Source organism: Heteronotia binoei, chromosome 1 (genome assembly GCF_032191835.1).
Source record: "Heteronotia binoei isolate CCM8104 ecotype False Entrance Well chromosome 1, APGP_CSIRO_Hbin_v1, whole genome shotgun sequence".
Classification (NCBI taxonomy): Eukaryota; Metazoa; Chordata; class Lepidosauria; order Squamata; family Gekkonidae; genus Heteronotia; species Heteronotia binoei.
In genome coordinates this window covers 147,117,549-147,130,406 of record NC_083223.1, presented here as the reverse complement: position 1 = coordinate 147,130,406, position 12,858 = coordinate 147,117,549, and the positions used below count along the sequence as shown (strand labels likewise).

Sequence of the window (12,858 nt, the reverse complement as noted above, 5' to 3'; positions counted from 1 at the left end):
AAGGAATTGCCTTTATGTTGGTCTACATCCTTTAAGTTATGAACCATATGAACCCCTCCAGGCTCTGAGGTCTGCTGCTCAACATCTTTTCACAGTCCCTGGTCTGGATGGCTTAGGGTTGCCAAGTCCAATTCAAGAAATATCTGAGGACTTTGGGGGTGGAGCCAGGAGACTTTGGGGGTGGAGCCAGGAGACATCGGGGCGGACAAGCTTAATTGAACTCCAAGGGAGTTCTGATCATCACATTTAAAGGAACCACACACCTTTTTAAATGTCTTCCTTCCATAGGAAATAATGAAGGATAGGGGCACCTTCTTTTGGGGCTCGTAGAATGGGACCCCCTGGTCCAATCGTTTTGAAACTTGGGAGATATTTTGGGGAGAGTCACTAGATACTATACTGAAAATTTGGTGCCTCTATCTCAAAAAACAGCTCCCCCAGAACCCCTGAAACCTCCAGATCAATTCCCCATTATACCCTATGAGAATCAATCTCCACATAGAGAATAATGCTCAGCAGACGTGAGAGGATGCAAGGACTACAAGTCCCAGCATGCACCTCGCAAAGAGAGGCCGGACTGGAGCGAATAGCAGGCCGGCGGTGGTCGGGTCTTTGTGAGCCGGAGGAAGGGGGATGCCGTTCCACCCCCCCACCTCCACTATCAGATTTTTAGATAGCGGGGGATTAGGCTGCTAATTCAGGGGTCTCCCGGCAGGGCGGGGGGGTTGGGAAGCCTAGGATGGCTTCAACAAGGGCCAGGGCCTTTTTGGTCCGGGCCCCCACCTGATGGAATGAGCTCCCACTGGAGATCTGGGCCTGCAGGACTTATCCAGGTTTTGCAGGGCCTGTAAGACGGAGCTCTTCCACCAGGCTTTTAATTAATCCAGCAGGCATCCTTTGAAAGTCATAGCTGCATGCTGTTTACCGCCTATGCCTTTTAGATTGTTTACTGTGCTGCTCCTGTTTTGTAATGTCTGTTTTTATGATATTATTTTAACTCGGTTGTTTTATTGTTGTAAGCCACCCTGAGCTCACTTGTGGGATAGGGCGGGATATAAATCTAAAAACTAAATTAAATTAAATTACTCTACATGTGCTAATTAGGGAAAGCCATGCTAGCTAAGTATGGTTAGACAGATTTCATTAGACTACCCAGTGAATTTAAAATATTTTACTTAACTGAAATTCATCTTAAGGTGAAAAATCTTTTTCTGTAATAACTGTCTAGTTTATACATGGCAGACAGGAAGCAGAAGAACAGTCTTTCAGATCTAATAGATGGAGTGGAAAAGGACCACAAAGCTGAAATTCAACTTTATATCTCAGGTCACCTCAACCCTAGTAAGCTTTACAAGCCCCCCAAATCCATAAAACATAATATCTGGGCCAGTGGCAAAAAATCAGCATGCGTCATTGCAAAAAGAACCCAGTTCACAACACCCGGAATATTCTCTGAGGTAACTGGAAAGACAAAGTATACTTTAAGCAACTTCATTGACGATGCCAAACCTGCTCCCATCCGAGCTAGATCAGTGGCTCATTCATACCATCAACCTCGGGCATCTCAGGCCAGCTCTGGCACTCCAGTAAGTGTTTCTTTAGGTGCTCCTTCATGGGAAATACAAAGAAAGGAAACAACTAAGAAAATGGATGATGGAGCTGGCATACTTCAGAAGCCACTTATCATGGAAGAATTAGATGTTCAAGAGCTGAAAATGTTGAAATATAAACCAACTATGAACAGTCGGCTTTGTGTCACAAAGAGGACTAAAGATGAATACCAATTCCTTCCTTCCTACTTGGCGGGTGTGACCAAAACAGACCAGTTTCACAAATTCATGCAATTTCAGAAGGACTTTATTGCCAAGAAAGATTTACTGGAAAATGACTTCATTGGGAGCAAGTCAGCAGAGCAACATGAAAAGAAGTTGGCACAAGTAAGTTGGCACAAGTAACAGAAAATAGCTATTTCACTCTCACAAACCTTGGTAATTAAATGATGGCACAAACTAATCCACATCAATATGAAACAAGAGTTATTTGTTTATTAGGAAGACTTAAAGAGGTCTCCGTTCAGGTTCCCGAACTGCCACTTTTGGTTTGTGCCCATTTTTTTGCTATTTATTTTCCCCCTTAGGTCTTTTATTTGCTTTCCTTTATCTTCAATTATATTATTCTGAGTATATAGAATCCTGAAGCCTTTTCTTAAAGGCTAGGAATCTTTGAAGGTGGATCCCATAGAGGCTTCTCATGGATGAAATGGGAGGACATTTAATTGACTCCCCCTTCCAGTAGCAGATCTCCAACTCCCAAGCATGCCGTTCTTGGGAGTCCACTAGCCTAATGGGTCAGTATTTGGAGGGAATTTTGGGTGCCATGAGAGGTGGGAGGTGTAGAAGTCCCATTCCACTGATAGAAATCCTGTCTATCCACACAAATAATTTGTGGATCCATGCATAGCTGTCTTTTTATATATGCCTTTGAAACTGAATTAATTTAAAACTAATCTTCTGAGTTATCCTCCTTTTACTTCTCTTTCTTTATCTTTTTTCTGTGTTTGGGGCACAGTTCTATTGTTTTCTCTTCATATATTTGTAGCTTCAGCTTGTCTGTCTGTGACCTTTCCTTTTGTCCCTTTATTTCTGCTATAACAGAACATTGTCTATCACCTAAATCAGGGATGTCAAACATACGACCTGCGGGCTGGATCTGGCCCCCAGAGGGCTCCAACCAGGCCTTTCAGCAACTGGCTATTGCCTGCTTCATTCTCCCTTGCCTGCTTTCTTTGGTTGACATTTTGTGTTTCTCCTTTGATAAGCCAGCCAGCAAAGCAGCCTCTCCCTGCTCTTTCCCTCTTCCTCATCCCTTTTCCCAAAGGGAGGAGGAGGGAGGAGAAGCCTCAGCCAGTGCAGGAGCTTAGCTCTATAGTTCTGCTGTGTTGATTAAGTTTGTCAGGCTCAATCAATCACACTGCAGAGCTACTGAGCCAAGCCTCTCTTTCTTAGTGGCTGAGGCTCCTCCCTCTCCTCATTCCTTGGGGAAGGAAGGAAAGAGCCAGAGCTTCCTTTGCCCAGTCCCCACCATTGGGAGAGATCTAAAGAGCACTTTTAAAATTAGCGACATTTCATTGAAGGTATGAACTTTTTGCCTTGCTACAGAGAAAGAGTTTTGTTGGGCTTGTAATGGCTGTAGCTGGGTTCCCCTCCTCTTTTTCATTGTATTCATGCCCTCCAGTCTTTCTCAATAGGAAAGCATGTGAACTATTTAGAAGAAAAATAACAACAAGCCAGCATTAGGCTGAGACTGTGTGTCCAGCCCAGGTTTACCAAGCAAATTTCCCTTGATTTTTCTTTCACATTTTCTTTTATTGGGGATCTTGAATTTAGACTTCCCAGATAGTAGGCTAATACTGACCATTGTATATGGTTGTCTCTCTGTTCTTGCACTGCCACATAGGAGTTGTAGGTTTTTTTTTCTGGGGAAGACTATGTTTTGTAGGCAAGTGCATAGCCCTCAGTCTATGCCATGGTGCCTTCACATGTTCTTGACTAGCATATGAAGCAACTTCTGTACAAAAGTTCACAATGCCCAGCTGCTTCATGTTTTCCTCTGGGTGTTAGGCTCAAAGCATTGACCATGAGATCTCTGTAATGAATGTCAATAAATCAAAAGTAGGTTTACAATTAACGGATGTGCACACCTGAACAGCATATTCAAGATTGATACAGCACAGACATTGTCTGCAGTTTTTGATGCAATAATTCAAAGCAAGAGGGGACATTTATCGGAGACAGTAAAACAAAATATTGCAAGTGTGCTAATGTTTTAAGCATGTTTTATTGTAAGTAAAAAACTTTTAATTGTGTTTATGCCCTTTATAAAGTTTATATGTCTACTACCTGGCTTTACATTTCATGACAAATATGGCCCGGCCTGACAAGTTCTCATTTATGTCACATCTGGCCCTCATAACAAGTGAGTTCAACAACCCTGACCTAAATGTTTCAAACAGGGAAAATGTGGTTCATTTTGGTTCAGGGTTCATGGTGTGCCCAGTTCTTGAGCTATGAACTCTCATGAAATTTTATTTATTTATTTTATTTATTTATATTTCGACTTATAACCCGCCCTTCCCACCGAAGTGGCTCAGGGCGGCTCACAGCACATAAACTTACATAAGTTTATCTTTAAAACATTTACATAATAAGAATTAAAACAATAAATTAATAAAACATAAAACATAAAAACCAGCGGTCTGTTAAATGCATTCTAATTCCATCCATCCATGCATTCTAAATCCATCATTTAGGTGCCAAATGAACTGGTCTGGTTTGTAAAGTTCATGATGCAATAGAACTCCCCTCCCCAGCATGCTAGAGACACCAAGATCATAGGGGGTGACTTTTCTCTATGTGCTGGCTGCTCCTCTGCAATCTCTCCAAGTTGGGGGAATTAAATGTGTGGGGTTCCAGTTATGGATTCCCCCCCCCCCTAAAAAAAAAAAAGTCTCCTCAGTGTTCTTTCTGGAAAATACAGCTGCAGTTACAGGGATCTGTGGAATGTCTCAGGAACATGCCAGTGACACCAGATTCTCAAGGAAAGTTCACCTGGGCAGATCTCCCCTAGTCAGACACTGAAAGCAAGGCAAACATTTTGCAGCTCCCCCATGTCCCCACTCCATGTTGCTGTTCCTGCCTTGAATATACCCCTCCATGGCCCCACATAGCTAAACACTAGAAAGCAGCTGTTCCTCCCACCTTCTCCAATCCTGGATCCCCATTTCCAAAAAACAGTTTGGAAACATTTGCATATCCTCACCAGTGCCCCCTTTGTGGCAGACTGATAGATGTTCTACACCCATGTCTGGAAGGGTGCGACCCCCCAACAAACTTGTCCTCCTCCATAGGCACCTGCGAAGGGTGCACTCAAGTATGTTGCTGTGGGAAGAAAGAGTGGCAGCCAGTGGGAAGAAGAATTGGTCCATTCCCTCTCAGCAGGGGGAAACAGGGGGAGCAGGAGGCCCCTCCAAGAAAGGCTCCCTGCACTCAGGGTGCTGTGGGTGGAAAATCAAGGCAGGCTACCCTCCAAGAGGTCATTCCCATGGGGACACCAACAGTGCCATGCAGAAAAGCTAGGTGGAGAGCCCATAAAGCAGCCACTCACCTTGTCGGTGAGATGATTACTGTGGATGGCCAACTCTTCTCCTTTGTGGAGGATGTAACCTTTAGCCGACTGCTGCAACACTGGCTCTCTGGTCCACTGTCCTCTCACAAAGGACCATAAGCCAATGAGTCTTGCCCATCAAACACCACAATGGTGACTGAGCACTCCAGAGTTCAAGCCAGAACTGTGCACTTCACGGCAGACATTTGGAGCAGCCAGCAGCACAGTTATTTCTTCCTCACCACACTGGTGGCAACCAAAGGACCTCTCTGTTTTGACTGCCAGGAAATAACCCAGGCCCCAGGAGGGGACAGTCCTACCATCAGGCTACAGAGTGGTTCTGCTTCATGCTCAGGGGATAGATGCAGACCACATGATGCAAAACCTCAGCAGTATGATACAGAGTAGCCTGAGGGAGTGGGTGGGCAGTGGCAATATCATCCATGGCTACATTGTCATGGAGGCAGGTGCCAGTATGCTGACAGTGGTGAAGATTGTGCACCTCAAGGGCATTGTCTGCCTCATGCACAAACTTCACCTGGTAGTGAATGCTCTGGTGTTGAGGAGCACTGTCAAGACCACTTGGGATGCTGTCACCCTTGAGATGCAGTCCTTGCTCAAGACCTGCCAGCACTGCCAACCCACTTCTCATGCAGTGTCAAGTCTGCCCATCTACTGTGTAAGAGGCAGGGGGAGAGGAATAAGCCTGAACACTAGTTAATTCTCAACTTATCCACTTGCTGGAATTCCACCTATGCCATGATTGGACGTTTGGTGGAGCAGAAGAATGCAGCCCAGAATGTCATCTCCATGACCATCTTGCAGAGGAAAGAGAAGCTCAGCATCAGCTCTAATAGTAGGCTGACCCTCTTCCAAATGGTGCATATCCTCAAGCCCTTCCAGAACACCCTCTGATTCAAGGGCCAGACCAGGTGCTGGCCTCAGCCATGGGAGTGGAGGACTTCTTCTCCCCATGAGCACCCTTTGCCCCCACTTTCACCCTCATGGCACACAGAGGTGTTCACAATCGAGGGGCGGGGGGAGAGGTAAATGTGGTTCCTCAGCCAAAGCACCCAGTAGCTAAGCCCCTCTGCCCTGAATGAGCAGAGGGACGGGGTAGCTCAGAGCCCTGAGTCTGCCTAAAACCCAAACCTCAGTAGGGTTTCAATATCAATAATAAATGAGCGTGCTCTGCTTTTAACTAGTTCCCTGCCTATCTGTCTAACTGCCAACAGTCAACAGAGGAGAGGCTGTGGAGCTGAGGGCATATATAGCATTCTGATCCCATAGAGCATAATGGGAACTCTGTTACTAGCAGCCAGCAGTTTAAGCTTTGGAGAGCCCCTATTGGTGTTTCCAAGTCTGGAGAATTCTGCCTCCCTTCTTGCTTTGAAGTTTGGTAAACATTTCAATTGAGTGAAGACAGTCTGTCCAAAAATGTATCCACTCATGAAAGTTTGTGTCAGTTGACCTGCCATGAATTTCACTTTGTGAACCATGAACCAGCCAAAATCAGTCACGATCTTTAGTTTGCCCATCCCTAGTCTCTGGACCCCTTGTTTTTATCTTAATTTTCCTATGCTGTTTGGACTTATTTTAAGACTATTTTACTTGTTCTTCCCATTTCTCATCATCTCATTCATCAGCTTAAAATTTTGCAGTGCATTTGCTTTTTTCTTCCTGCACTCTTCCTCCTCTTTTGTTTATCTGTTTGTTTTAAATTTCTTTAATATCTTATAATGTCTTCATGTTTTAGCTCCCTTGTTGTGTTCTCTCATCTCTTTACACACTTTCCTATCCTTTACCTTCTAGTAGCTTTGTACTTCTTATTAAGTTCAGTATTTCATCTGTTAATTTATTTATCCATTTTTCATTTGTCATCTGCCGAACCACTGGGCTCCTGTTCTTAGGATATTTTTTAGTTTTCATTTTCCAAATAGCATTTGAAGCCAGAACCCCCAAGTGTATTTGTTAGTAAATTCTTCTTCATTAATCTTCCCATTGTATCTCTTTCATACTTTTATTTGTATAGTAGACTGTGAGCTGGACATGGCATTAATTCATGCAATCTTAAGGAGAGTTGCTCTGGTCTAAGGCCACACATTTAAATAGGCATAGACTGGAGTAATGCTATATAGGTCTGCACTTATGTCTTTCAAAATATTAGAGTTCAGGTACACTCAGAGGAGATTATAAGCAGTAGATGCAGGATGGTCAAAATAAAGCATTTCTTTACTCATCAAGTAAATTAGTAAATTGTGGAGTTCACTGCCAGTGAACGTAGTGATGGTCATAATACAGATGGCTTGAAAAGGGAGGCGAATAGATTAATGGAGGGTAGTTGCATCAACAGCTACTAGGCACGGTAACTAAATCATGGCATATACCTGTGATGACTTCACATTCAAAGGGAGTAGGTTTCTAAATACAAATTTTAGGAGGCAACAATAGAAAAAGGCCTTTGTCTCTGTGTTTTCTTATGTTCTTTTTAAAGATGCCTTGGGTCAGTCACAAGTTTTCACAGAGCTGATCTCGCAAGAGCAGTTCTCTCAAGAGCTCTCTCAGCCCTACCTACCTCACAGGGTGTCCGTTGTGAGGAGGGGAAGGGAAAGGAGATTGTAAACTGCTCTGAGACTCCGAATGAAGATTGGGTATAAATCCAATCTCCTCCTCCTAAAATAATATTCCCAGAGATTTTTGCAGTTATTTCTCATTGAACAAAATTAGACCTTACCACTGTATTGGTTTCATAACCATGGTGCATAATTCTGTAATAATTCTAAACATGTGCTTGTGTTGGGGCCAAAATAAACTGGAAACTTGTGGCACCTTAGAAACTAACATGTAGTATAAGATTTCAAGAATTTACAGCAGATGTCTGATGAAGAGGGACTACAAAAGTTTATGGCTGAATGAAAACTTGTTACTCTTAAGTCTTTAATATGCCATTAGGCTCCTGTTTATCTTTACATATACTTGGATTTACTACTTGCTGATATGTAAATAGCTATATGATTCCTGTTCTTCTAGGAGACTGACCGGTCAACATTTCTCTCCAGAAACCTGCCTGTCTTTAGGTGAACTCTCTGTGACAGGGATTATGTTTTACAGCCCCCCTTCCATCTGCAAAAACCAGGGTATAATGATCAGGACAATATATGTAGATATATGTTGCAAGTGAATCTGACTTCCTTCCAGGCACTTCGGAATATTTGTGATTGCAAACGTCCCCACTTCAACCGCTTGCAGGCTGTTGGCAGTGTGTTTGAAGATATTTGCAACAACTCTATGATATTTGGTGACACTCTGAAAGAAGTGAAGGTATTGTGGTGTTCCTAATGTTTAATGCAGCTTGTTCTGAAGGTCCTCAGATAGCTGCTTTGGAGGGTAGACTCTATGGTATTGTATCCCACTGAGGCCCCTCCCCTCCTCAAACCTTGTCCTCCCCAGACTCCATCCCCAGATCTCCAGGAATTTCTTAGCCAGAGTTGGCAACCCTACTTATAATGCCCTCCCATTCTCCATTTTGTCCTTATAACATCAGCCTTGTGAGATAGGTTAGGCTGAAAGTGATCTAAAGTTATTCACCATGCTTCCATGGCAGAGTAGGACTTTGAACCTGGTCTTCTCTGTTCTAGCCTGACACTCTAACCAAGACACTGCACTGGTTATATCCTGCTTCCTTCCTCCAGATCAAGAAGCCTTCCCTTGATAAAAAGAGGCTCTTTCACTGGCAAAACATCCTTTTACACTGAAGGAATGCTCCTTGCTTCAGAGGAGGGCAGTGGTGTTAGTGGCACAGTATGATGTTAGCCATTGCTTTGGAGTTATTCATTTGTATGATATGTAGACTCTACTATGTTATGCAATAGGGAATATTCTAGATTTCAGAGGCCAGTGCTGAGAAAAGATGGTCCTTTTGTTCAAAACATGAATTGTAGCTTTTTAAAAAAACACCCAGGTACATAATTCTTAAAATAAATTATGTCAGTGTCAGCAAATAAATATTTCAGTATCCTCAAATAAGATGAAGTTTTCATAATACGCAAATATATTTTAATGCTATTGTTTAATTTACCAGTTGGCCAATTAAACATCCTGTGATTGATAAACTGCACGTCCTTAAGTGGTTGACAGCTGTAAAATTATGTTAGAATCTTGTTAATTTAATTGCCGATGCTTCATATGAACTCCAGTGCATTTAAGAGTAAAATTAAAAGATAAAGGGAGGAGTAAGATTTTATCTCTCCCTATCCCAATTTTTGCTATTTCCCAACACTTTACAGAATGAATATGAGCTTTACATAGTGATCCTGCTGGATTCTCTTCCAACACTGCAATACAAGGTAATATTTTCTGTTTTCAATGCATAGTAATGTAAAATTGTCTCTACAATTACATGAAAGTTCTCATATAGTAAGTATGAAAAACCACAATGCATGGCTCTTATAATGTGCAGTCTTATGTAGCAGGTTCCCCCTATTTTAGAGAGAAGATACACATCACATTTCATACAACTATCAATTTATGAATCACACTGCAATCCTAAGAACATTTTCCTGGGAGTAAGCCTTGTTGAATAGGCCTGACATGCTGTGAAAGACTCAGGAATTTAGCCTGAGAGCTGGGGAACAGGCTTGCAGCTATTGGCTAAAACGTTGCCCTAGCAACAAAAAAGTAACAAAATGAGGCTTGCTTAGCAGAAAAACACCTCAGGAGTTGAGTCAGAGCTGGAGAGTCTTTGAGAGAAGTCTTCACTTCAGAAAGCGTCTGAAGGGAAGACTTTGAGCTCAGGCTGGTCAGTTGCAAAAACAACTGGATAAGGGGCTGAGAACAGCCAGTGAGGCTGAGCTTCTTGTGGGAGACAGAGATTTGGGTAATCTCTGACCGATTTCGCACAACTTACCCCACGGTCACATTCCTCTTCTCTGCGCAGCGTCTGTCAGATTTCCCACTATCTGTGCCGGAGTTACAGGAAGTGTCGTGGCTTTCACGCAGCAAACAGAAACCACTAAAAACCAGTTTCCATTTGCTATGCGAAAGCCGCAACACTTCCTGTAACTCCAGCGCAGATAGTGGGAAATCCGAAGGACGTTGCACAGAGAAGAGGAATGTGACCATGGGGTAAGCTGAATGTGAAATTGGTCAATGTCTCGAGAGAGTTTGAAGGCAGAAGGGGGCCAAACACCAGGCACCTTCTGTGTAGAGGAAACTCTCTGAGGGAGATTTGCCAGCACATCAGACGATCTCTGTGTACAAACCAAGATCACACCAAGACGCACTAAAGGGCAACTGGATTCTGGTGGTCAGCAGGGGTACTCAAGACTCAAACCAGGAAACTAGTTAGGGCTGAGATGCACAAGGTGTGAGTCCTGGAAGCTAGTGTGAGAGGGTCTGTGAGGGAGAATATACTGGCACCAGTCAGGAGTTCTCTATGTGTATGTGGAAAGAGTGATTGGAAGTTTGTTAATTTTATGATTTTAAGTAGCCAGAGAACAGGGCTGTTTGAATGGGAGTTAGGAACATTCTAAGCACCCAGAAGGCACAACCTTCCTGAAGAAGAATTCAGTTGAATTCTGAAGCCTGCCTGTTTGTTGTTTTTGAAAAAATCTTCTGCCAGTGTTATTTGTTATATTTTACCTCAGCCTGATAAAATCTCTACTCTCAGTAGTTCTAGCCTGACACTCTAACCAAGACACTACACTGCCATTCTGCCATTCATCTGCCAACTGATTTGCCTTTTGAATATTGAAGTTATAATCAATATTATTTTAGCCCACTCCCTTGCCTTTTGTTATTTAATAAATATTTTAGTGTTTTTTGAATTTTAAAACGGTCTGGTGCCTAATTTTGAGAAGTCTGCCAGGATTTTTGTGAGTGTGACTGAGGGACTGAGGGAAGGTGACTGGGAGAAATTTAAAGTGGTTGCCCTCCCAAGTAGACTCTGACCAGGTCCCTCACACATGCATTCTGAATAGACCTGCTAAGGATAGCCCTATATTTTTTCTTTTCCAAATGCAGTCACTGGCCTATTTTTGGAGAGGGAAAGCCATTTGGTAGGGAGAGATGATGAGGCTTCTTTGACCCTTTCCTCTCCTATAATTTTCCTCATAAGAGCTACTCCTGAGGGCATAAACATGTCTCAAGCGCACCATGTGGACTCCTGCTGCTGTTCCTTTGTTACCCAGAATGCTACTCTAAGAGGTTTCTTCCTTCTGGTCACTTCCCTTTTCTCTCTCTATTCCTCTTTCCAACATTACAGCTGGGCATGCTTTCTACAAACTCTTCTACATCCTAGATTGCTAGAAACCTTTGCTCTGCCTTTTGAATCTGGTATGGAGCTATATTACTATAATCAACTTCCATTTCTTTCCTAAATAACAAACCTCAGTGTGAACTTATTCCTCAAGCAGCCAGACTATGGAATACTGATTTGCACACTCAGCACTGCGTTCACCTTTCTCTCTTTGTTGTATTACTATTTTTGTGTTGTGTTGTATGTTTTGTTTGTGTTTTGTCTTTAAAAAATATGCAGCAACAAAATCTAGCAAGACTAGCCTATTGGTCACAACCAAATGTCAGAAGGGGATATTTACTTTATACTTCTTGCTGTTTTTACAATCAAAGTCATAAACAGAAGCAGAAGTGGATGTGATGTCTCTTAATCTAGATGTGCTGGTGGAAAGGCAGAACTAGTTAATATGACCACATTCATCACCTGACATCTGTAACATCCAGGAATAACTTTCCTACATGAATGAGCTATCATAAGTCACATGATACTGTGACAGACTCAGGAATTTAGCCTGAGAAGCTGGGGAATAGGCTTGCAGTGACTAGTTGAAATGTTACCCTAGCAACTAAAAAGTAGCAAAATTAGTCTTGGCAGAGAACACCTCAGAGGAGTGTTTGAGTTTTGGTTTGGGAGTTTTTGAGAGAAGTCTTCAGAGAGAGAGTCTTAAGTGAAGACTGTGGGCTTAGGCCAGTCAGTTGTGAGAACAGCTGGATAGAGAGCTGAGAACAGCCAGTGGGCTGAGCTCCTTGTAGAGATAGAGCTGGGTTTAGCGTCTGTCTGAGAGAGAGTTTGAAGCCAGAAGGGGGCAAAACCAGGCACCTTCTGTGAAGGAAACTCTCTGAGGGAGATTTGCCAGCACATCAGGCAGTCTCCTGTGTACAAACTGATATCACAGAAAAACACAGAGAAGGGAGAACATAAGAACATAAGAGAAACCATGTTGGGTCAGGCCAATGGCCCATCCAGCCCAACACTCTGTGTCATACAGTGGCCAAAAAACCCAAGTTCATCAAGGGGTCCACCAGTGGGGCTAGAAGGTTTTTAATGTTGTAAGCCGCCCAGAGCCCACTTGTGGGATAGGGTGGGGTATAAATAAAAAAATTAAATTAAATTAAATCCACAGGCAGAGGGCAGGACTAGGGATGGGCAAGAACCTGCTCACAAATGAAAGTTTATGATGAATTTTAGCCAGTTCCTTCCTTGTGAAGTAAAGTATGTGGCAGGCCTAGTGCCACAAACTTTTAAGCAGTTTGTGGGCAGTTCATAGTGGTTTGTGAATGGCAGAAAGCAGGGGTTTAAAGGGCTTGGCGTCCCTTTAAACCCCTGCTTTCTGTTCCTTGCTGCTCAGCTGTTTTTTGCTGCAAGGGTTTAAATGGCTCTGAGCCCTTTAAACCCCTTCT

The 12,858-nt window shown here is 43.0% G+C and overlaps 1 protein-coding gene across 1 annotated transcript in view; it reads left to right on the top strand.

Moving 5' to 3' along the window:
* Window positions 1–1,083: 1,083 nt before the first annotated feature.
* Window positions 1,084–12,858, top strand: part of C1H6orf118 (chromosome 1 C6orf118 homolog) — a 35,775-nt gene continuing 24,000 nt past the window's right edge. The window contains exons 1-3 of the mRNA XM_060240751.1: window positions 1,084–1,937; window positions 8,362–8,484; window positions 9,450–9,509. Coding sequence (XP_060096734.1) covers window positions 1,236–1,937; window positions 8,362–8,484; window positions 9,450–9,509 — 885 coding nt within the window. The 5' untranslated portion in view covers window positions 1,084–1,235. The remainder of the gene's footprint in view (window positions 1,938–8,361; window positions 8,485–9,449; window positions 9,510–12,858) is intronic.